This window comes from Heptranchias perlo, chromosome 5, assembly GCF_035084215.1.
Source record: "Heptranchias perlo isolate sHepPer1 chromosome 5, sHepPer1.hap1, whole genome shotgun sequence".
NCBI lineage: Eukaryota > Metazoa > Chordata > Chondrichthyes > Hexanchiformes > Hexanchidae > Heptranchias > Heptranchias perlo.
The window spans coordinates 114,359,170-114,385,548 of NC_090329.1; the positions used below are offsets into that span (position 1 = coordinate 114,359,170).

General features: G+C 46.3%; 1 protein-coding gene across 1 annotated transcript in view; it reads left to right on the top strand.

Annotated features, from left to right (window-relative positions):
- slc16a10 (solute carrier family 16 member 10) overlaps positions 1–26,379 on the top strand; it is a 137,448-nt gene that overhangs the window by 61,276 nt on the left and 49,793 nt on the right. Inside the window, exon 3 of the mRNA XM_067985056.1 lies at positions 26,005–26,149. Coding sequence (XP_067841157.1) covers positions 26,005–26,149 — 145 coding nt within the window. The remainder of the gene's footprint in view (positions 1–26,004; positions 26,150–26,379) is intronic.

Below are 26,379 nucleotides of genomic sequence, written 5' to 3' on the forward strand. Positions count from 1 at the left end.
CTGTTCTGCGAACTTAGAGTAATCTGCAAAGTGAGTGTGGTGAAAGTTGTGTGTATGTGCATGGGTGTGTTTGTCTGCCTGTTTGTTTGTATGTAAAAAAATAATACCTTCCTGAACAAAATATTGTATCATCATCACTTCACTTATCTGCCACAGAATTCAATAGATTAGATTTCCTTTGTTATTTTGTACTTCACATTAAAGTTGACACCACTGAGCATTCATGTTCAATCATTAGAACTAAAGAATGGGTGTGGGTGTGTGTGTGATAAATACATTTTTAAAAAAGAACTGACTTCTGATGGTGCAGATGACATTCGGAATTTTTTTACGTGACAACCTACAGGTATAGAGGTGCACAGTCTTCCAGGGCCCATGGTTTCCCAGCGGACTGGGCAGGTGACCAGGTTTCCAGGGACTTGCCTTGAGTGGGAGATGTCTGACATTGTCTTGTTCACTTTTCTCAGCTTAATAACGTTTTATCAATTGGAAACTTAGTTGGGTGAACGGGGAGTAGAGCCACAGATTTGTGTCTCACTGTTCCGTGACACTGTTTGTTGAAGCAATAGCCCACTATACCAGTGCTCTGTTCAAAGAAACAAAGTCTTACATTTATATAGCGCTTTTCAAAACCTCTGGATGTCCCAAAGCGCTTTACAGCCAACGAAGCACTTTTGAAGTGTAGTCACTGTTGTAATGTAGGAAAGAAAGAAGGTATTTTGAATCCTTGCATTTTTATGTAGTGTTTTTCATCCATATAGGAACATAGGATCAGGAGTAGGCCATTCAGCCCCTCGTGCCTGCTCCGCCATTTGATAAGATCATGGCTGATCTGTGATCTAACTCCATATACCTGCCTTTGGCCCATATCCCTTAATACCTTTGGTTGCCAAAAAGCTATCTATCTCACATTTAAATTTAGAAATTGAGCTAGTATCAATTGCCTTTTGCGGAAGAGAGTTCCAAACTTCTACCACCCTTTGTGTGTAGAAATGTTTTCTAATCTCGCTCCTGAAAGGTCTGGCTCTAATCTAAGTGACTTGCCTTTGATTTTGAGTACAGTTTTTCCAACAAAAGAGCTAAACAGTCTGAACCCAATAAAGGGCTTTGCTGTTGCACTGTAAACTATTTTGTTTTGATGAAGACTGTGGATGGTAAAAGGAATAGTGCTGGTTTTTGTCTGGACTTGATCCAACAAGCCTTGACAGAACAGAGAGTGAATTAAAGTCTTTTGCAAGCTGCTTGCTTGAGAAACAGCTGTCTTGAAACCACATGGTTGCTGCTTTAAATTCAAAGCTCTGAAGTAGAAGAGTCCATCAGGGTCGATGGGATCAGGGGATTGTTTCACAGCATCAAGGGAATGAGAACCTGGAAGGAAACAGTAGAAGAGAAATGGGTGAATTCAGATGAGCATGAATTGATGCATTTGCAATATTTTACAATTAGAAGGTACATTTGTCGAATTGTAACCTTCCAAAACAAATAAAGATCCAACACTAAGGATTGACAAATTCACCGCGCAGTACTGTACATCTGAGTGGAAATACATTGAGTGAATTTATTGAACGTATTGTATAAAAGATAGTTGGGTGGGAGGGAATGTGGAACGAGTCTTGCAAAGTTGAGAGGATTTTAATGTGGTTTGTAAGATTATCAGAATCTTGTGATTTCCTGCCCGCAGTTCTCTCCCTCCCATTTCTGCATTATACAGGCTGGGTCTGCGTGGCTGCCGATTGGTTGGATATGATGACAGTCGAGGTGCACCAATTATGTGATATCGGCATGGGGTCCAGAACAGCACAGCAGTTGATCATAAATTGACATGGCTTTTGCTTCCCAATTGTGTTTTTCAATGTCACTGGGGAACTTTAGACCATTGGCTGGTTACCTTCTTCATCAAGAGGTCAGCTGTAAGTATCTTTGCCAAGATGGTGGCCTTGAGACAGAAGCCAAGTCGGATTGGCTGATAACTCCTGTCCTACAAACAATCAGTCCAAGGTGCTCAGCCACAAGAAAAACATTGACCACAAAGTCTGTATGATTACTGATGGGGCAGACTCGATGGTAGATGTTATGACCAATGACTTTCTTGCCTTGGCAGCTGAAGTCATGAATAAACTGAAGCTAGAGCCCACTATCTGCTCACGCATTAAGCAGCATTCTCCTTTTTATTTTATTTGTTCTTGGGATGTGGGCGATGCTGGCAAGGTTACAATTATTGCTCATCCCTAGTTGCCCTGAGAAGATGGTGCATCCTCGCCCCCTATCCTAATGCTCCTATGAAGTGTTTCCCAGTGGTTATAGCTTGGGAGGCGAAAGGCTGCTGAGCTTCCATTGAGGACACTTCAGATGGACCATGGTGGTCGACCTTGAGCAACTCTGAGCCTTGAGGGCCCGGGTGCAGACTGCAGCATCTCTGCGTGGGGCACTATCAAGGTCACTGGTGGAGTGGGTGGCGGAGGAGGAAGGCACACAGTCAACCTGAGAGAGGACAGCTAGTGCCTCTCTCATTGATCCAAGGCTACTCTCCTGGGACTGCACTCCTGCGGCACTGCGTGACGACAGAGTGCCGGAGTGATGTGACGCTCTGGAAGCCACTGTTGATGGAGCTGACCACTCGGACCATGTTGGACAGAATGATCTGCAATGCTCTGTGCGAAGCCCTGACACTAGTTGGAGCTGGACATCGTGCGCAAGGTCACTGGCAGGCTGCTCAGTGCACCTAGCATTTCCTGGTGTATGCCCATCAGCTTCCTTTGGTAGCCTGGGCCCTCAAAGTCAGCATCTGAGTCCTCTGCAGCAGGTAGTATGAAACCTCGCCCTCCGGCAAGCTGGCACCTGTGGCGTCCTGTCCTCCTGCCCTCCTGCACACTTGTGGCCGGTGATTCACCACATGAAGACCTGTCCTGTAGTCAAGCCTCTAAAGTATGCATGGTGCCAGTCCCTGAGCTGGTTCTTGCTAGGGTGAGATTGAGTGACACTGCATCATCAGAAAGGCTGGCTTCCTTCTTCTGAAGTGGCAGAGGTATCTCCACATCTTCAGTACCTGAAATGAAAGAGAGGGACAAGGGTTGTCTTTTAGTGCAAAGAGAGGGAAGTGACTGATGAAAGCATCTGCAGTTTGTCACACAGCGTTTACGGTGAGATATAAGTAAGAAGGGGAAAAGAAGTGACAAAACTTTGCACAACATTTAATCCAGCATTGCCAGTCGCCCCTGTCCATGTTGTGCTGTATGCTTTCTCCAGGGATGGGGGGAGGGGAGCAGAGGGTGTGCAGGTGGGCTCGGCCTCCTCTACATGCAGCCTGCTGTCTGGATTTGTGGGCGACCTTCTCCTGCAAGAAAGAAGGTGTCAGTGACAGTCTTAGAAGGTTATTAGAGAATGTGCTTGTCATGGTAGAATAGCTGGTATGCAGTGTCTCAGATGTGAGTTGTGTGTTGGAGTAGTCGTGAGTGTGTGAGAAGGGGGTGGAGTGAAGTGTGGTGCAGTGATTGTAGGAGAGTGATGGGGAGTATTGTGAGGCTGGAGGTGTGAGCAGAGAGTAAGAGAGCAGTATTGTTGCCTTGACAACACTGGTGAGTTCAATGAATATCTTTCAGCATTGCAGCCATTTCTCTCCTTACAAATGTTTCCCTGGTGTCTGAAGTGAGAGTGCACTTCCCCTTTAAGAGGTGCTGGCTGCCTTTTAAGTGAAATGAGAGATGGCCGAATTCCGGCCCACCAAACAGGCGTGCAAGCCAATGTATAGTGTGGGTAGCGTTGGCTGACTCATAATAATGAGCACACAGCACAAATATTACGTGCAGTCTGGGACAACACGAACAGGTGCATGCAGCGTGCGTGCCTCTTTTCCAGCACGATTGAATTTCTAGGCCACTGTCTCCTATAAAATAGCAGAGGCATTCTGGACAAACACAAGTATCCAATCGTGCAATTTTAGGACCATAATCCTGAACTTTTACTTATTTTTGGAAACTATAGTAAAGATTACTAAAATTATGTCCCACTTTTTCTTGGTGCTTTTTAGGATTTGCATTGATTTGTTTCAGGTGAGAGTCGAATTATACATGGTTGAATCAATAACGCATGTGCAAAGATTGCATAGGATCTGATTTTAATTTCTGTCCATTGTTAAATCAGATAGCCAAATACCTACTCTTCGTATATTATCTATTTAAATGTTGAAAATAATTGTCAACCTTGGCTCGGTGGTAGCACTCTTGCCTCTCGAGTCAGAAGATCGTGGGTTTAAGTCCCACTCCCGAGGTACAAGCACAGAATCCAGGGTGACACTTCACTGCAGTACTGAGGGAATGCTGCACTGTTGGAGGTGCCGGCTTTGGGTGAGATGTTAAACCGAGGCCCCCTCTGCCCTCTCGGGTGGATGTAAAAGATCCCATGGCACTGTTTGAAGAAGAGCAGGGTAGTTCTCCTGGTGATCTAGCCAATATTTATCCCTCAACCAACATCATTAAAACAGATTATCTGGTCACTTATATTATTGCTGTTTGTGGGACATTGCTGGGTGCAAATTGGCTGGTGCATTTCCCTATAGTAAAGTGACTTACACTTCAAAAGTATTTCATTGTCTGTGTAGCATTTTGGGACATCCTGAGGTCGTGAAGGGCGTTATATAAATGCAACTTATTTCTTTCTTTATACCGCCTTGCTCATATTGCCAAAACCCTCATGTAACATTTGCAATTTTTCTGTGTATGAGACCTTGAGAAAAGCAGAAATGTTCCCTACCCTCCCCCACCACCAAATAAACCTTACACTTTACCCTTTCTCTTGTTTTGACTTATTCAGAGAATAAAAATGAAACGTTTGTTTTTTTTCAGCTAGAAGTATTCAGGGTTTTTAAACTTGAATCAAACTAGATAAGTGGTATTGTGAGAATCATGATATCCATTCAATTTGGGAAAAATCTGATCTGCTGTCGGGGTCAGCATTACCATTTCCCATTCTCTTCTGAAATGCTTTTTAGTTTTCTCACAGTGAGGAATAAAGGTAATCCTTCTCCTGGCTGCTTTCAACAGTTCTTTCCTGACTAAAGAATCTTGTTTTTGATCCAGCCAACTTACTGTTTGAAGAGGTGTTTCTCATGAAGTTCCTCGCTGGCTTTTCAATTTATGGCTTTTGCCTAAATCCATTTTTTTTTGAATGTGCATGTGTGGTAAAGTAGAAGAAAGTCTTTGTAGGCCATCAAAAGGAATTGCTGAAGTTTTGACAAGTCATTTAAATGGATCAATGAAGCTACAGTTTTGTTTCTCCCCCTCCTCCCCCTTTTTTGAGTGGAACTGGGGGGGTTTTCATGCTTACGCTGCTCTATGGCACAACACTCACTATGTGAAGGCTTTTCTTTTATTCGTTCATGGGATGTGGGCGTTGCTGGCGAGGCCAGCATTTATTGCTCATCCCTAATTGCCCTTGAGAAGGTGGTGGCGAGCCGCCTTCTTGAACCCCTGCAGTCCGTGTGGTGACGGTTCTCCCACAGTGCTGTTAGGAAGGGAGTTCCAGGATTTTGACCCAGCAACAATGAAGGAACGGCAATATATTTCCAAGTCGGGATGGTGTGTGACTTGGAGGGGAACATGCAGGTGGTGTTGTTTCCATGTGCCTGCTGCACTCGTCCTTCTAGGTGGTAGAGGTCGTGGGTTTGGGAGGTGCTGTCGAAGAAGCCTTGGCGAGTTGCTGCAGTGCATCCTGTGGATGGTACACACTGCAGCCACAGTGCGCCGGTGGTGAAGGGAGTGAATGTTTAGGGTGGTGGGTGGGGGTACCACTCAAAGCGGGCTGCTTTGTCCTGGATGGTGTCATGCTTCTTGAGTGTTGTCGGAGCTGCACCGATCCAGGCAAGTGGAGAGTATTCCATCACACTCCTGACTTGTGCCTTGTAGATGGTGGAAAGGCTTTGGGGAGTCAGGAGGTGAATCACTCGCCGCAGAATACCCAGCCTCTGACCTGCTCTCGTAGCCACAGTATTTATGTTGCTGGTCCAGTTAAGTTTCTGGTCAATGGTGACCCCCAGGATGTTGATGGTGGGGGATTTGGCGATGGTAATGCCGTTGAATGTCAAGGGGAGGTGGTTAGACTCTCTCTTGTTGGAGATGGTCATTGCTTGGCACTTGTCTGGTGTGAATGTTACTTGCCACTTATCAGCCCAAGCCTGGATGTTGTCCAGATCTTGCTGGATGCAGGCACGGACTGCTTCTTTATCTGAGGGGTTGCGAATGGAACTGAACACTGTGCAATCATCAGCGAACATCCCCATTTCTGACCTAATGATGGAGGGAAGGTCATTGATGAAGCAGCTTGAGCCTAGAACACTGCCCTGAGGAACTCCTGGCGCTGAGATGATTGGCCATGGTTGATATGGTGCTCAACATGGAGGAGGACTGATTCATCAGCTGAGGGAGGACAGTTCGTGGTAATCAGCAGGAGGTTTCCTTGCCCATGTTTGGCCTGATGCCATGAGATTTCTTGGGGTCTGGAGTCAATGTTGAGGACTCCCAGGGCCACTCCCTCCTCACTGTATATCACTGTACCACCCCCTCTGGTGGGTCTGTCCTGCACAGTGGGACTGGACATACCCAGGGATGGTGATGGAAGAGTCTGGGACGTGGCTGAAAGGTATGATTCTGTGAGTATGGCTATTTCAGGCTGTTGCTTGACTAGTCTGTGGACAGCTCTCCCAATTTTGGCACAAGTCCCCAGATGTTCATGAGGAGGACTTTGCAGGGTCAACTGGGCTTGGTTTGCCTTGTCTGGTGCCTATTGGTCTGTCTGGTTTTATTCTTATTATGACTTTCTTTAGCAAGATTTTACAACTGAGTGGCTGGCTAGGCCATTTCAGAATCAACCACATTGCTGTGGGTCTGGACTTACATATAGGCCAGACAAGGATGGTAGGTTTCCTTCCCTAAAGGCCATTAGTGAACCAGAAGGGTTTTTATGGCCACCATTCCTAATTTTTTAAATTCCCAATTTTATTTTATTGAATTTAAATTCCCCACATGCCGTGGGGGGATTTGAACTTGTGACTCTGGATTAGTCCCGACCTTTGGATTACTAGTTTAGTAACATAACCACTATGCTATCAACGGCCACCTGACATTGAATTTCTGCTGCGCTTTGACAAGCCATGAACCGTTGCCTTTCACCGTCCAAAGTTTATGGTGCTGGTGACCTGGGCTGTGTTGTGATCTGACAAAGGCCTCCCACCAGTTTTACAAGGGGGCACATTTTCTTCAGGTCACCCTGCTGGCTGTGTCTTATTCTGTTCATGACATCTGCGGTGCAAGTTACATTGTGGTGTTTCTTTTGGTTTCTTTTTAATTAAACTTCTTGTCTTGTAGTCCTAGAAAATCCATTGGAGGTTTTTTGTTACACTAACTTTGCCACTGTGATGGGTTTAGACACCCCTCTCCCATACTACCACTGCACTCCTGTGGCATGGTAACCGCTGAGAACGCTCAAACCATTTAAGAGGATTACCGTGCCCAAAGTCTTTACATCAGCGTTTTGAGAGTTTAGAGTTTTGATGTTCCTGTGCAATCTTCTCTCTGAAAATGTGGCTGTAGTATAAGTTGTACGATTACTCCCCCCCTTTGTGAGACTGTTGGTTGGTACACAGAACCATCTCTGCTCCAGCCCCGCTGTTGACTGGATTCCACTTCTCAATTTTGCTGTTATGAGGGTATTATAAGGCGTAGCTTCGAGGAATGGCGCTGAGAGGTCCCTGGAGTTTTCCCTTCTAGAAAAAGAATGGTCTGTGATTAGGTGGAGGGCAGGAAATGATTAAATTAAATATGATTGCAGGTACAGTGGTGTAGTGGTTATTTACTGGACTAGTAATCCAGAGAATGTGAGTTGACCACTGCCTCCTACTGGCCGACTGTCAAACCCAGGAGGACCAGAAGGTGGGCAGGGGGATATGGAAGCTGAACGTGAGACTGTTGTCCCCGGAGAGCATTGAGGAATTAAGGAGGGATCACACAGGTTGGAGGACCTCTTTGACTCCACGGTGCACTGGTGATAAGCGATCAAGGCCAACATCAAGAGGTTTTTCATCCTCAAAGGTGTTCAGAAGGTGAGAAAGAGGGAATTGTCCCATCTCCAGAAAAGAGGGTACAAAATTCTTAACGTGCATCCAGGAGAGCTTTTTGAGCCAGCATGTAGAAAGTCCTACAAGAGAGGGGGCGGTACTGGACCTAATTCTAGGGAATGTGGCCGGCCAAGTGGAAGAAGTGCTAGTAGGTGAGCACTTTGGTGAGAGAGACCATAATTCGGTGAGATTTAAGGTGGTCATGGAAAAGGACAGGGAGGGGCCGGAAATAAAGGTTCTAAATTGGGGGAAGGCCGATTTTAATAGGATAAGGCAGGATCTGGCCAAAATGGACTGGGATCAGCTGCTTGTAGGAAAATCCACATCGGAGCAATGGGAGTCTTTCAGAAGGGAGATTGAGACCATACAATGGCAACATGTTCCCGTAAAGGTCAAGGGTGGTTCCAAGAACTCCAGGGAACCTTGGATGTCAGGGGATATACGAGAATGGATTAGGAAAAAAAGGAGGGCTTTTGGCAGATACAAAAGGCTAAAGACGGAGGAAGCCCTAGAGGAGTACAAAAAGTGCAGGGGGATACTTAAAAAAGAAATTAGGAGATCAAGGAGGGGCCATGAAATAACACTGGCGAGCAAAATAAAGGAAAATCCTAAGATGTTTTATAAGTATATTAAGGGTAAGAGGATGACTAGGGAAAAAATAGGGCCCATTAGGGAAAAAAATGGCAATCTGTGTGTGGAGCCGGCAGATGTAGGAGGGGTTCTAAATGAATTTTTTGCATCTGTTTTCACTATGGAGAAGGACGATGTAGACATAGAAATACGACAGGGGGGACTGTGATATACTCGAACATATTAACATCGAGCGGGAGGAGGTATTGGCGGTTTTAGCAGGCCTAAAAATGGATAAATCCCCAGGCCCGGACGAAATGTATCCCAGGCTACTGTGTGAGGCAAAGGAGGAGTTTGCAGGGGCTCTAACACATATATTCAGAACCTCTCTGGCCACAGGGGATGTGCCAGAGGACTGGAGAACCGCTAATGTAGTACCATTATTCAAGAAGGGGAGTAGGGAAAAACCGGGGAATTACAGGCCAGTGAGCCTAACATCAGTGGTAGGAAAATTATTGGAAAAAATTCTGAAGGACAAAATTAGTCTCCACTTGGAGAAGCAAGTATTAATCAGGGATAGTCAACATGGCTTTGTCAAGGGAAGATCATGTCTGACTAATTTGATTGAATTTTTTGAGGGGGTGACTAGGCGTGTGGATGAGGGTAACGCAGTGGATGTGGTATACATGGATTTCAATAAGGCCTTCGATAAAGTCCCGCACAGGAGACTGGTCAAGAAGGTACGAGCCCATGGAATCCAGGGTGCCTTGGCACTTTGGATACAAAACTGGCTTAGTGGCAGAAGGCAGAGGGTGATGGTCGAAGGTTGTTTTTGTGACTGGAAGCCTGTGGCCAGTGGGGTACCACAGGGATCGGTGCTGGGTCCCTTGCTGTTTGTGGTCTACATTAACGACTTGGATATGAATGTAAAAGGTATGATCAGTAAGTTCGCTGATGATACAAAAATTGGTAGGGTGGTAAATAGCGAGGAGGATAGCCTCAGTCTGCAGGACGATATAGATGGGTTGGTCAGATGGGCGGAACAGTGGCAAATGGAATTTAACCCGGAAAAGTGCGAGGTGATGCACTTTGGAGGGACTAACAAGGCAAGGGAATACACAATGAATGGGAGGACCCTTGGCAAGACAGAGGGTCAGAGGGATCTTGGTGTGCAAGTTCACAGATCCCTGAAGGTGGCGGTACAGGTAGATAAGGTGGTAAAGAAGGCATATGGGATACTTGCCTTTATTAGGCGAGGCATAGAATATAAGAGCAAGGAGGTTATGATGGAGCTGTATAAAACACTGGTTAGGCCACAGCTGGAGTACTGTGTGCAGTTCTGGTCGCCACACTACAGGAAGGATGTGATCGCTTTGGAGAGGGTGCAGAGGAGATTCACCAGGATGTTACCAGGGCTGGAGCGCTTCAGCTATGAAGAGAGACTGGGACGATTGGGTTTGTTTTCCTTGGAGCAGAGGAGGCTGAGGGGGGACATGATTGAGGTGTACAAAATTATGAGGGGCACAGATAGGATGGATACTAAGGAGCTTTTTCCCTTCGTTGAGGGTTCTATAACAAGGGGACATAGATTCAAGGTAAAAGGCGGGAGGTTTAGAGGGGATTTGAGAAAGAACTTTTTCACCCAGAGGGTGGTTGGAGTCTGGAACTCACTGCCTGAAAGGGTTGTGGAGGCAGGAACCCTCACAACATTCAAGAAGCATTTGGATGAGCACTTGAAATGCCATAGCATACAAGGCTACGGACCAAATGCTGGAATATGGGATTAGAGTAGACAGGGCTGATGGCCGGCGCGGACACGATGGGCCGAAGGGCCTCTATCCGTGCTGTATAACTCTATGACTCTATCTGCTCCAGCTGCAGTCGATGGGGGTTGATGTCAGACAGGAACGCAGAGAGGTGAAGGATGCAGGTATCGGGGCGGGGGGGAGGGGGCGGTGACGATCCCAGGCAGCGGAGGCTGTCAGGTTAAGGCCTCCCTGTACATGGATGACATCACTGTCTTTTGCTCCGATCAGCGGTCGGTCCACACACTGATGGGCATTTGCGACCAACTCGAGCTGGCCTTGGACCATACTGAACTGCAGTAAGAGCGAGGCCATGTTCTTTGGCAGATGGAAGACCCGGTCCTTTGAACCCTTCACCATCAGGTCCGACTACCTGAAGGTGCTGGGGATCTGGTTTGGGGGTGGGGGCGGGCCTGCACCAAGAACGGGGAAGAACAAGTCGACAAGGTTTGGTCTGGCCGAGCAGACACAGGATGTCCAATCCAGCTGGAGCGTACCTCACCACCTGTCCCATGTGGAGAAGTTCCTGAAGAGGAACCCCTTCGACCGCAAGGCCGTCAAACAGTGGGCGGCATGGAACTTTCTGGAGTTCCTGCAGGGAAAGGAGAGGGTGGATCCGATCGGGCAGCTCCCCGACCAGACAGTCGATGCCATTTGGCAGAACGTCTCGTCGCCGGAACTGACCAACAGGCACCAGGATGTAGCCTGGATGGTGGTGAGAAGGACCCTCCCAGTGCGGTCTTTCCTACATGAATGGAATCTCAGTGCCACCGCGAACTGCCCTCGAGGCTGCAGCGCGGACGAGGCCGCTGTCCACTTCAGAATGTTTTGAATTGTAATGACTGGATCGGAGTGTGTACGATCTATATTGTATTTTTTTGAATTGTATTTGTGATATTTACACTGAACTGTGTGTATCCTTAAATTTTATGAAATAAATATATTTTGAAATTAAAAAAAAGTTTGAGTATTTGAATTCAGTTTAAAAAATCTGGAAATAAAAATCTGGAATCAGCAAAAGTGACCATGAAGCTGTCGGATTGTTGGAAAAAACCCAACCAGTTCAGTAATGTCGTTTAGGGAAGGAAATCTGCCATCCTTACCCGGTCTGGCCTATATGTGACTCCCGTCTTCACACTGAGGACACGCCGTCGTGTTGTGTGGCACTACCACCGAGCTAAATGGGATAGATTTAGAACAGATCTAACAGCTCAAAACTGGGCATCCATGAGGTGCTGTGGGCCATCAGCAGCAGCAGAATTGTATTCCAGCACAATCTGTAACCTCATGGCCCGGCATATTCCTCACTCTACCATTACCAACAAGCCAGAGGATCAACCCTGGTTCAATAAGGAGTGTAGAAGAGCATGCCAGGAGCAGCACCAGGCGTACCTAAAGATGAGGTGCCAACCTGGTGAAGCTACAACACAGGACTACATGCATGCTAAACAGTGGAAGCAACATGCTATAAACAGAGCTAAGCGATTCCACAACCAACTGATCAGATCAAAGCTCTGCAGTCCTGCCACATCCAATCGTGAATGGTGGTGGACAATTAAACAACTAACGGGAGGAGGAGGCTCTGCAAACATCCCCATCCTCAATGATGGCAGAGTCCAGCACATGAGTGCAAAAGACAAGGCTGAAGCGTTTGCAACCATCTTCAGCCAGAAGTGCCGAGTGGATGATCCATCTCTGCCTTCTCCCGATATCCCCACCATCACGGAAGCCAGACTTCAGCCAATTCAATTCACTCCACATGATATCAAGAAACGGCTGAGTGCACTGGATACAGCAAAGGCTATGGGCCCCGACAACATCCCGACTGTAGTGCTGAAGACTTGTGCTCCAGAACTAGCTGCGCCACTAGCCAAGCTGTTCCAGTACAGCGACAACACTGGCATCCACCCGACAATGTGGAAAATTGTCCAGGTATGTCCTGTCCACAAAAATCCAATCTGGCCAATTACCGCCCCATCAGTCTACTCTCAATCATCAGCAAAGTGATGGAAGGTATCAGCGACAGTGCTATCAAGCAGCAATTACTCACCAATAACCTGCTCACCGATGCTCAGTTTGGGTTCCGCCAGGACCACTCGGCTCCAGACCTCATTACAGCCTTGGTCCAAACATGGACAAAAGAGCTGAATTCCAGAGGTGAGGTGAGAGTGACTACCCTTGACATCAAGGCAGCATTTGACCGAGTGTGGCATCAAGGAGCCCTAGTAAAATTCAAGTCAATGGGAATCAGGGAGAAAACTCTCCAGTGGCTGGAGTCATACCTAGCACAAAGGAAGATGGTAGTGGTTGTTGGAGGCCAATCATCTCAGCCCCAGGACATTGCTGCAGGAGTTCCTCAGGGCAGTGTCCTAGGCCCAACCATCTTCAGCTGCTTCATCAATGACCTTCCCTCCATCATAAGGTCAGAAATGGGGATGTTCGCTGATGATTGCACAGTGTCCAGTTCCATTCGCAACCCCTCAAATAATGAAGCAGTCCGAGCCCGCATGCAGCAAGACCTGGACAACATCCAGGCTTGGGCTGATAAGTGGCAAGTAACAATCGCGCCAGACAAGTGCCAGGCAATGACCATCTCCAACAAGAGAGAATCTAACCACCTCCCCTTGACATTCAACGGCATTACCATCGCCGAATCCCCCACGATCAACATCCTGGGGGTCACAATTGACCAGAAACTTAACTGGACCAGCCATATAAATACTGTGGCTACAAGAGCAGGTCAGAGGCTGGGTATTCTGCGGCGAGTGACTCATCTCCTGACTCCCCAAAGCCTTTCCACCATCTACAAGGCACAAGTCAGGAGTGTGATGGAATACTCTCCACTTGCCTGGATGAGTGCAGCTCCAATAACACTCAAGAAGCTCGACACCATCCAGGACAAAGCAGCCCGCTTGATTGCGCCCCACCCACCACCCTAAACATTCACTCCCTTCACGACCGGCGCACAGTGGCTGCAGTGTGTACCGTCCACAGGATGCACTGCAGCAATTCGCCAAGGCTTCTTCGACAGCAGCTCCCAAACCCACGACCTCTACCACCTAGAAGGACAAGGGCATCAGCCACATGGGAACAACACCACCTGCACGCTGCCCTCCAATTTAGAAATATATCACCGTTCCTTCATCGTCGCTGGGTCAAAATCCTGGAACTCCCCACCTAACAGCACTGTGGGAGAATCTTCACCACACGGACTGCAGCGGTTCAACGCGGCAGCTCACCACCGGGCAATTAGTGAAGGGTAATAAATGCTGGCCTTGCCAGCAATGCCCACATCCCATGAATGAATAGAAGAAAAAGTCCCAAACCAACATGGTTGACTCATATCTGCCCTCTGAAGTGGCCTAGCAAGCCAGTCAGTTGTATAAAACCACGAGAGATGAACAATAAATGCCAGTCTTGTCAGTGACGCCCAGATCCCGAGAATGAATTAAAGAAATTTGACTGAAGTGATAACGTTGTGACACAGATCATTTTTTTTTCTCTCCCTGCCTCCTTTTCCATGGCTCTGTTCCTCCTTAAAAGCTGTTCATCTGTAAAATCTACCGTTTCTGACAAAAGGTCATCGACCTGAAACATTTACCCTACCTTCCTCGCTCCACAAATGCTGCCTGACCTGCTGAGTGTTTCTCCAGCATTTTCTGTTTTAATTTCAGATTTCCAGCATTTTGCTTAATGAGACAAAGTGGCTGGTTAATTTGTTTGGGCTTGGTGTTGATTTGAAGGAGGAATATTGGCTAGGACAGCGTTTAATCAGTACAACTCAGGCCAAGCGTTTTCCGTACAATGCATGGTGAGGGGGGGAAAAGAGGGGTAACAAGCAAGTGACCCTGGCTATTTCCATGGGAATTATACCCTATACTTAACATTATCCCTGAAATGCCGATTTGCTTCCGTCTCCGCTCCCCCTTTCTAGAGTTTCCGATCTTAGCTGTTCTCCCGGGGGGGTGGGTGAACAAAAAGGGAGGGTATGTCCTGCAGGGAGGGAGAACATTGTACGGGCTCTCCACTAGGCTGCTCATGGGCCTTGTGGTGGTTGGTAAAAGAAAGAAAGACTTGCATTTGTACAGCGCCTTTCATGACCTCAGGCCGTCCCAAAATGCTTTACAGCCAATGAAGTACTTTTGAAGTGTAGTCACTGTAACATAAGGAAACACGGCAGCCAATTTGTGCACAGCAAGCTGCCACAAACAGCATTTGCGATAATAATGACCAGATAATCTCTTTAGTGATGTTGGTTGAGGGATAAATATTGGCCAGGACACCGGAGATAACGCCCCTGCTCTTCTTTGAAATAGTGCCGTGGGATCTTTTACATCCACCTGAGAGGGCAGACAGGTTTAACGTTTCATCCGAAAGACGGCATCTCTGACAATGCAGCACTCCCTCGGTACTGTACTGGAATGTCAGCTTTGACGTGCCCCATCTTGACCTCTCGGAAGCAGGAGTTACATGACCTATTGGGATGGGAATGGAAAACAGTGGACGTGTGTCCTTATATATACACCCTGAAAATATTTGCAGTTGATTACCAGGAAATTCTCCAGGTAGTGTGCGCTATAAATGATTAATCCGATGTCCTAATAGAGATGGAAAAGCAAATACTGGTATTATTTGCAAATGGCCGTGACCTTTCACGGATATCTAAGCTTCGTTCCATGGCAGCTGGCTTTTAATATTTGTCTTTCTCCTGCATTGTAAAGGTATTTTTATGAGCATATTAAGTGCCAGAGACATTTCCAACAACATCATCATGCGGATGTCCCCGGCTGATGGGAGTGTTTCTTTCTCTTCACTCCAGTTTTCCAAGTGTAGTATCACCTTGAGTTGAAATAATCTTTTGTCTGTTTTTGGACTTGCTTTGGAAGTAAATCACCTTTCGTAAATTGCCAACATTTCTGGGATAATGCCAAGAGGCGCCGTTGAGATTGATTCATATGAAAACAACCGAGGGTCACTTGCTTATTTCCAATCTTTCTTAGTATAAGTAAAAGCCCCGATTTTAACTCGGGGCAAGAATCGGGGGGGTATGGGGGCCAAAGCGGGTGATGGACCTCCCCGGAACATGAGGCCTGGGAGATTTTAACTCGTTTGCATGCCCTGACACTGACTCCCACACAAAGCGGGTGGGAATGAGGTCACTGCCAGTAGGCGGGAGTATAAATTCATGGGGTAGTGTCGGGTCGCCACTAACGACCCATGGAAACAGTCCCCAGCAAGGTAAGCAAGGATTGTTTGGTGGGGGGGGGGGGGGGGGGGCGGGGGAGTGGGGTGATCGGATAGTCCTTGGTCGGGGATGGGAGGGGGAAGCCCGGAGAAGGGGTGTCACAAGGAATCTTTAATAAAAAAAATGAATTCTCAACTAACCTGGGTCTCCTGTGGCCAGGATTCTGGCTGTCGTAAGCATTTGTTGGCGGGTTCGAGACTGTATAGACCGTAGTCAGGCCCGGGGTTAAAATAGCTTGCGCGTCCCAATGACATCATTGGGACACAACTTCAGCATTGAAATTAGGCCCCTGCCCCTCTGGGGCAGGCAGCCTTCCCATGCCTGAACATCAGACAAGTTAAAATAGTTGTGGGGGGAGGCAGGGGTGAGACGGGAATGTGTTGGGAAAATGGCCCAAACTCTCCCCCTCCTGCCGCGCCCGCTATCTTAACGTTCCTGCCTTTTCTGTTCCCATCGGGTGTACTGGTTTAAAATCGACCGTAAAGTGTCCTAGCCAATGTTCCTCCCTCAAATCAACACCATCCAAAACAAATTAACCAACCACTTCATCTCATTGCTGTTTCTAGGATGCACATGCACAGAATGGCAGACATATTTGGCTACACTTTGACAGTAATCATTACCTGAACGGTGTTGAGATGTTTTTATGTTCTGGTCGGGCGCTATAAAACTGCAAACCTTCCTTTCATAGTGAGTTCCACATTCTAACCACTCTCTGGATAAAGAGGTTTTTCCTGAATTCCTATTGGATTTATTAGTGACTGGTCTCTGGTCTCTCCTGCAAGTGGAAACATCTTCCCTACGTCTACCCTTTCAAACCCTTTCATAATCTTAAAGACCTCTATCAGGTCACCCCTCAGTCTTCTCTTTTCTAGAGAAAAGAGCCCCAGCCTGTTCAGTCTTTCCTGGTAGGTATAACCTCTCAGTTCTCGTATCATTCTAGTAAATCTTTTTTGCACCTTCTCCAGTGCCTCTATATCCTTTTTATAATATGGAGACCAGAATTGTTCATAGTACTCCAATCCTATGTAAAAAAAATGTTTAGTTCAAAACTTAATACAACCTATAGCTAGGCTATGCTAATAGAATGTGGGTACATTTTGTTTCGAAGTTCCCACGTGTGCATTGTGCATGCTCTGTTTGTGTAGTTGCATGTTTACTTTGCTCGTACATTCTGTATGCACATTTTCTAGAGTGCTAAGAATTGTCTTGAACTGTTCCTGAAATGGCACAGCCACAAACATTCTGTTCGAAGACAGATGCCAGTGAAATCTTGTTGCAAAGCAGAAGGCTGTGACCCTCCTTCATCAGACATGCCTTCCGGAATGTGCCCTACCTACTATACTGCTCACAGTATAGCCCCAATTCTAACCCCGTGGTGGGAGTGCAGGAGCAGGGTGGGAGGGAAGCGCCCATGAAGAGTGGAAATTGCAGAGGTGCTGGCCATAATCTTCCAATCCTCGTTAAATATGGGGTGGTGCCAGAGGACAGGAGTGGACTTCAAATAAGGGTGTAAGGATAAAGCTGGCAATTGCAGGCCAGTAAGTTTAACCTCGGTGGTGGGGAAGCTTTTAGAAACTATAGTCAGGGACAAAATTAATAGTCACTTGGACAAATGTGGATTAATAAAGGAAAGCCAGCATGGATTTGTTAAATGCAAATCATATTTAACTCACTTGAGAGAGTTTGTTGATGAGGTAACAGAGAGGGAGGATGAGGGCAATGCAGAAGATACTGTGTATATGGACTTTCAAAAGGCGTTTGATAAAGTGCCACATAATAGCAAAATTGAAGCCCATGGAATAAAAGGGACAGTGGCAGCATGGATACGAAATTGGCTAAGTGACAGGAAGCAGAGAGTAGTGGTGAATGGTTGTTTTTCGGACTGGAGGAAGGTATACAGTGGTGTTCCCCAAGGGGTTGGTACTAGGACCGCTGCTTTTTTTGATATATATTAATGACTTGGAGTTGGGTGTACAGGGAACAATTTCAAAATTTGCAGATGACACAAAACTTGGATGTGTAGTAAACAGTGAGGAGGATAGTGATAGACTTCAAGAGGAAATAGACAGACTGGTGGAATGAGCAGACATATGGCAGATGAAATTTAACGCAGAGAAGTGCGAAATGATACATTTTGGCAGAAAGAACGAGGAGAGGCAATATAAACTAAATGGTACAATTCTAAAGGGGGTGCAGGAACAGAGAGACCTGGGGGTACATGTGCACAAATCTTTGAAGGTGGCAGGACAGGTTGAGAAAGGTTAAAAAAGCATATGGGATCCTGGGCTTTATAAATAGAGGCATAGAGTACAAAAGGAGGGAAGTAAAGGGTGACCTAGGCTGGGGACTGAATATTCAAGGATATTCAACATTTAGGAAGGACAGGCAAAAAGGAAAAGGAGGTGGGGTAGCGCAGTTAATAAAGGATGAAATCAGTACAATAGTGAGAAAGGATCTTGGCTCAGAAGATCAAGATGTAGAATCAGTTTGGGTGGAGCTAAGAAACATCAAGGGGCAGAAAACATTGGTGGGAGTTGTTTATAGGCCACCAAACAGTAGTGGTAATGTGGGGCACGGTATAAAGCAGGAAATGAGAAGTGCATTTGACAAGGGTAATACAGTTATCATGGGAGACTTTAATGTACATATAGATTGGGCAAACGAAATTAGCACTAAAACTGTGGAGGACGAATTCCTGGAATGTATACAAGATGGTTTTCTAGATCAGTATGTTGAGGAACCAACTAGGGAACAGGCTATTTTAGATCTAGTATCGTGCAATGAGAAAGGGTTAATTAATAAACTTGTTGTAAAGGAGTTTAGGGAAGAGTGACCATAATATGATAGAAGTCTTCATTAAGTTTGAAAGTGATGTAGTTCAATCCGAAACTAGGGTCTTAAATCTAAACAAAGGAAACTACGAAGGTATGAGGCACAAGTTGGCTGTGGTTGATTGGGGAACTACATTAAAAGATATGATGGTAGACAGGCAACGACTAGCATTTAAAGAATTAATACATCATTTGCAACAAATATATATTCCTTTAAGGCACAAAAACCCAACAGGAAAAGTAGTCCAATGGTGGTTAACAAGAGAAATTAAAGATAGTATTAAATCAAAAAAAGAGGCATATAAAGTTGCCAGAAAAAGCAGTAAGCCTGAGGATTGGGCAAAGGAGGACCAAGAAATTGATAAAGAAAGGGAAAATAGAATATGAGAATAAACTAGCGAGAAACATAAAAACAGACTGTAAAAGCTCCTATAAGTATGTAAAAAGGAAAAGACTGGCGAAGGCAAATGTGTGTCCCTTACAGTCAGAGACGGGAGAATTTATAATGGGGAATAAGGAAATGGCAGAGAAATTAAACAAATACTTTGTGTCTGTCTTCACAGAAGAAGACACAAAAAACCTTCCAGAAATATTACCAAAGGTCTGGCAAGAATTAGGAACTGAAGGAAATTAGTATTATTAAAAAAATAGTATTAGAGAAATTAATGGGACTGAAAGTCAATAAATCCCAAGGACCTGATGATCTACATCCCTGGGTTTTGAAAGAGGTGGCTATAGAGATAGTGGATGCATTGGTTGTATCTTCCAAAATTCTATAGATTCTGGATTGGTTCCTGCAGATTGGAGGGTAGCAAATGTAACCCCACTATTTAAGAAAGGAGGGAGAGAGAAAACAGGGAACTACAGACCTGTTAGCCTGACATCAGTAGTAGGGAAAATGCTAGAATCTATTATAAAGTATGCGATAACAGGACATTTAGAAAATAATAATAGGATTTGGCTGAGTCAACATGGATTTATGAAAGGGAAATCATGTTTGACAAACCTATTGGAGTTCTTTGAGGTTGTAACTAGTAGAATAAGTAAGGGGAAACCAGTGAATGTGATGTATTTGAATTTTCAAAAGGCTTTCGATAAGATCCCACACAGGAGGTTGGTGAACAAAGTTAGAGCACATGGAATTGGGGTTAATATACTGGCATGGATTGAGAATTGGTTAATAGACAGAAAACAGAGAGTAGGAATAAACGGGTCTTTTTCAGGTTGGCAGACTGTGACTAGTGGGGTACCGCAGGGATCGGTGCTTGGGCCCCAGCTATTCACAATCCATATCAATGATTTGGATGAGGGGACAAAATGTAATATTTCCAAGTTTGCTGATGACACAAAACTAGGTGGGAATGTGAGTTGTGAGGAGGATGCAAAGAGGCTTCAAGGGGATATAGACAGGCTAAGTGAGTGGGCAAGAACATGGCAGATGGACTATAATGTGGAAAGATGTGAAGTTATCCACTTTGGTAGGAAAAACAGAAATGCAGTGTATTTTCTAAATGGTGAGAAATTGGGAAATGTTGATGTTCAGGGACCTGGGTGTCCTTGTACATGAGTCGCTGAAAGCTAACATGCAGGTGCACCAAGCAATTAGGAAGGCAAATGGTATGTTGGCCTTTATTACAAGAGGATTTGAGTACAGGAGTAAAGATGTCTTACTGCAATTATATAGGGCCTTGGTGAGACTGCACCAGTATTGTGTACAATTTTGGTCTCCTTATCTAAGAAAGAATATACTTGCCATAGAGGGAGTGCAACAAAGGTTCACCAGACTGATTCCTGGGATGGCGGGATTGTCGTATGAGGAGAGACTGAGTAGACTAGGCCTGTATTCTCTTGAGTTTAGAAGAATGAGAGGTGATCTAATTGAAACATACAAAATTCTTACAGGGCTCGACAGGATAGATGCAGGGAGGATGTTTCCCTGGCTGGGGAATCTAGAACCAGGGGGTCACAGTCTCAGAATAAAGGGTAGGCCATTTAGGACTGAGGTGAGGGGAAATTTCTTCACTCAGAGGGTGGTGAATGTTTGGAATTCTCTACCCTAGAGGGCTGTGGAGGCTCAGTCATTGATTCCAACAACCAGCAATGAGATAAATGACCAGGTAATCGGTTTTAGTTCTGTTGGTTGTTGGTCAGGACACTAGGAGAAATGCCCTACTCTTCTTTGAATATTTGCTTGGGATCTCTTATGCCCACCTGAGAGGGTAGTCGGGGCCTCGATTTAGCATCTCATCTGGGATTGCTGTGTTTTTTTTTATTCGTTCATGGGATGTGGGCGTCGCTGACGAGGCCAGCATTTATTGCCCATCCCTAATTGCCCTCGAGAAGGTGGTGGTGAGCCGCCTTCTTGAACCGCTGCAGTCCGTGTGGTGACGGTTCTCCCACAGTGCTGTTAGGAAGGGAGTTCCAGGATTTTGACCCAGCGACGATGAAGGAACGGCGATATATTTCCAAGTCGGGATGATGTGTGACTTGGAGGGGAACGTGCAGGTGGTGTTGTTCCCATGCGCCTGCTGCTCTTGTCCTTCTAGGTGGTAGAGGTCGCGGGTTTGGGAGGTGCTGTCGAAGAAGCCTTGGCGAGTTGCTGCAGTGCATCCTGTGGATGGTGCACACTGCAGCCACAGTGCGCCGGTGGTGAAGGGAGTGAATGTTTAGGGTGGTGGATGGGGTGCCAATCAAGCGGGCTGCTTTGTCCTGGATGGTGTCGAGCTCCTTGAGTGTTGTTGGAGCTGCACTCATCCAGGCAAGTGGAGAGTATTCCATCACACTCCTGACTTGTGCCTTGGAGATGGTGGAAAGGCTTTGGGGAGTCAGGAGGTGAGTCACTCGCCGCAGAATACCCAGCCTCTGACCTGCTCTTGTAGCCACAGTATTTATATGGCTGGTCCAGTTCAGCTTCTGGTCAATGGTGACCCCCAGGATGTTGATGGTGGGGGATTCGGCGATGGTAATGCCGTTGAATGTCAAGGGGAGGTGGTTAGACTCTCTCTTGTTGGAGATGGTAATTGCCTGGCACTTATCTGGCGCGAATGTTACTTGCCAATTATGAGCCCAAGCCTGGATGTTGTCCAGGTCTTGCTGCATGCGGGCTCGGACTGCTTCATTATCTGAGGGGTTGCGAATGGAACTGAACACTGTGCAGTCATCAGCGAACATCCCCATTTCTGACCTTATGATGGAGGGAAGGTCATTGATGAAGCAGCTGAAGATGGTTGGGCCTAGGACACTGCCCTGAGGAACTCCTGCAGCAATGCCCTGGGGCTGAGATGATTGGCCTCCAACAACCACTACCATCTTCCTTTGTGCTAGGTATGACTCCAGCCACTGGAGAGTTTTCCCCCTGATTCCCATTGACTTCAATTTTACTAGGGCTCCTTGGTGCCACACTCGGTCAAATGCTGCCTTGATGTCAAGGGCAGTCACTCTCACCTCACTTCTGGAATTCAGCTCTTTTGTCCATGTTTGGACCAAGGCTGTAATGAGGTCTGGAGCCGAGTGGTCCTGGCGGAACCCAAACTGAGCATCGGTGAGCAGGTTATTGGTGAGTAAGTGCCGCTTGATAGCACTGTCGACGACACCTTCCATCACTTTGCTGATGATTGAGAGTAGACTGATGGGGCGGTAATTGGCCGGATTGGATTTGTCCTGCTTTTTGTGGACAGGACATACCTGGGCAATTTTCCACATTGTTGGGTAGATGCCAGTGTTGTAGCTGTACTGAAACAGCTTGGCTAGAGGCGCAGCAAGTTCTGGAGCACAAGTCTTCAGCACTACAGCTGGGATGTTGTCGGGGCCCATAGCCTTTGCTGTATCCAGTGCACTCAGCCGTTTCTTGATATCACGTGGAGTGAATCGAATTGGCCGAAGACTGGCTTCCGTGATGGTGGGGATATCGGGAGGAGGCTGAGATGGATCATCCACTCGGCACTTCTGGCTGAAGATGGTTGCAAACGCTTCAGCCTTGTCTTTTGCACTCACGTGCTGGACTCCGCCATCATTGAGAATGGGGATGTTTGCAGAGCCTCCTCCTCCCGTTAGTTGTTTAATTGTCCACCACCATTCACGACTGGATGTGGCAGGACTGCAGAGCTTTGATCTGATCCGTTGGTTGTGGAATCGCTTAGCTCTGTCTAGCATGTTGCTTCCGCTGTTTAGCATGCATGTAGTCCTGAGTTGTAGCTTCACCAGGTTGGTACCTCATTTTTAGGTACGCCTGGTGCTGCTCCTGGCATGCTCTTCTACACTCCTCCTTGAACCAGGGTTGATCCCCTGGCTTGTTGGTAATGGTAGAGTGAGGAATATGCCGGGCCATGAGGTTACAGATTGTGGTGGAATACAATTCTGCTGCTGCTGATGGCCCACAGCGCTCACGGATGCCCAGTTTTGTGCTGCTAGATCTGTTCTGAATCTATCCCATTTAGCACGGTGGTAGTGCCACACAACACGTTTGATGGTGTCCTCAGTGCGAAGACGGGACTTCATCTCCACAAGGACTGTGCGGTGGTCACTCCTACCAATACTGTCATGGACAGATGCATTTGCGACAGGTAGATTGGTGAGGACGAGGTCAAGTAAGTTTTTCCCTCGTGTTGGTTCGCTCACCACCTGCCGCAGGCCCAGTCTGGCAGCTATGTCCTTCAGGACTCGGCCAGCTCGGTCAGTAGTGGTGCTACCGAGCCACTCTTGGTGATGAACATTGAAGTCCCCCACCCAGAGTACATTTTGTGCCCTTGCTACCCTCAGTGCTTCCTCCAAGTGGTGTTCAACATGGAGGAGGACTGATTCATCAGCTGAGGGAGGATAGTAGGCGGTAATCAGCAGGAGGTTTCCTTGAACCTTCCCTGATGCCATGAGATTTCAGACATGGGTCCAGAGTCAATGTTGAGGACTCCCAGGGCCACTCCTGACTGTATATCACTGTACCACCACCTCTGGTGGGTCTGTCCTGCACAGGACATACCCAGGGATGGTGATGGAAGAGTCTGGGACGTTGGCTGAAAGGTATGATTCTGTGAGTATGGCTATGTCAGGCTGTTGCTTGACTAGTCAGTGTGACAGCTCTCCCAATTTTGGCACAAGTCCCCAGATGTTAGTAAGGATTGACTTGCAGGGTCGACTGGGCTTGGTGTTTTTTTGCCGTTGTCGTGTCCGGTGCCTAGTGGTCCGATGCCGGGTGGTCCGTCCGGTTTTATTCTTATTCTGACTTTTCGTAGCGAGATTTTACAACTGAGTGGCTTGCTAGGCCATTTCAGAGGTCAATTAAGAATCAACCACATTGCTGTGGGTCTGGAGTCACATATAGGCCAGACCGGGTAAGGACGGCAGGTTTCCTTCCCTGAAGGACATTAGTGAACCAGATGGGTTTTTACGACAATCCGGTAGTTTCATGGCCACCATTACTGATACTAGTATTTTAATTCCAGATTTTTATCTAATTAATTGAATTTAAATTCGCCAGCTACCGTGGCAGGATTTGAACTCATGACTCTGGATTACTAGTCCAGTAACATAACCACTATGCTACCGTACCCGGTTGGTCAAAGAGTGCATTTTTCTTTCAGGCCCTGACTGTTGGCTGAAATCTTTGACGGACCCTTGCAGATGTATCTGAAAATGGAGAATTGTGTTGTTTCCTTAGTTATCTATCCTGTAGATTTTGTGAAGAATTTAGTTTATACATGTACAGAGGAGCCGTCAATATCCAGCTTCCAAACTTGCCCACCAGAATGTATTACAAGACAAAGCCTTGTGCAATGCTTCTCCTCATTGCAAGGCCAACTAATACCAATCTCATCCTGCTTGATTATATTGATTGAGATCTCGAGGAAGCTCGATAAACACATGAGGGAGAAAGGAATAGAAGGATATGCTGATAGAGTTAGATGAATTAGGAGGGAGGAGGCTGTTGTGGAGTATAAACCGGCATGAACCTGTTTTTGTGATGTACATTCTATGTAATTCTACGTAATAAGTAGACTCTGCACTTAAAAGGTCCAGTCATTGTGGAATAGTAAGCAAAAGGATTCTGAACGTTATAGCCAAAGTGGTAGAGTACAAATTGAAACAGCTTGAGCACTGTGTCCAGTTTTGATCACCTGAGACATAACCTAGGCATTTGAACCCTAGAGGTAGCTCAGAAGAGCTAGGGCTGATCCCTAGCCTTAGGAGGACTGAAAAGAATATTGGAAAACATGGGCTTTTTAGCTTTGAATGGTTATGTCTGAGGGAACTTCATAGATGAAGGGGCAGACTAGCCTTCCTCATCGGTATCTATCTTGTGACACCAATAAACGTCAATTCTCAGCAAAGATTATGTTCAGTTATGTTATGCTGCTGACACCCAGCTCCACCTCTCCACCAGCAACTTCGACTCCACAACTACTTCTGTGTTGTCAAACTGCGTACCAAGTTATGGAATTGAACATTGGAAAAACCAAAGCCATCTTATTCTGCTCCAGCCAAAGACTCTACTCCCTTGTCCTTGACCCTATCCCCCTCCCCAGGTGCTCATTCAGGCTGAACCAGATGATGTGTCCTGTTCAACCCTGAACTGGTATCGAGTCCCATATCTTATGCATCAGCTTGCCCCCTCGTAACATTGCCTGCCTCTGCCCAAACTAATTTCCACCATCGCTAATATCCTAATCTATGTTTTTGTTACCTCTCAGGCTCGGCTTCGCCCATGCCTTCCTCACTATCCTCCAAAGCAACACCCGAAATGAATTCCAACTTGTCCAAAACTCTGCTGTCTGCATTGCACAACCATTTCTCTTTTGTACAGTGCACCTCAAGTTACTTCTGTTAAACGAATACTTTCAAGATCATTCCATCTTAATTGATCTCCACTGACTCCTTGGCTTCCAACCAACTAAATTCAAAACACTCATCTTTGTCCACAAATGTCACTATGGCCTCTGCAACTTTCCCCAGTTTTGCACAACTGCCTGTACTCTTTGGTCCTCTGCCTCTGGCCTGCTCTGCACCATTCGTAATCCTTCAGTGACAGAACCTTCAGCCATATTCTCTGGAACTCCTTCAGTAAACCTCTTCACTCTTCAACGGTGCTTCAGGTTATCTCTCCTAACATTTCTACCGATCAGTGTCTGCACTCTGCTACGTGAAGTGCCTTGGGAGTATTTATGGTCTTAAAAAAAAACATAAATTGCAAGCTTTTGGTAGTGGTTGTATTGGGCTTGTCTTCATTTCTTGGCCGATGAGTATTGCTCTAACTGTACGTGTATGAGGAGACTCTTGATCATCTGGCAATTTCAATTACCCATGGAGAGGCCCGGGATATGTTGGGAGTCCGCTCTATGATCCCAAATATTGGGATACTGGGCGGTGGAAACAATAGAAGCTAATAGAAGATAATAGAAACAATTACTTCAGTTCTGTGTATTAAGCACTTTTTGTTCCCTCTTTTCACAGCATGGGTAGGCTCAGTATCCATGGGAATGATCTTCTTCTGCTCTCCCATTGTGAGCGTTTTTACAGACTTGTATGGATGCAGGAAAACTGCAACAGTCGGAGCTGCTGTGGCTTTCATCGGGCTAATTGCAAGTTCATTCGTAAAGTGAGTTTCAGCTGCATGCTTCAAACTTTTTGTCGTCTGATTATAGTAACCGTTTCTCTTCCCTACAGTGCCCCTAAAGTTACTTCTGTTTTTAAGATAATTTCTAAAATTGGCTGGCTCACTGGTGATTTTGTGTATTACACATTGAGTTAAAAAATCTTTTTGGGAACATTGTCTTTTGATTGAAGGGGTGGGTGGTTGTTATGATAACCTTCCATGAAGATGGGAAG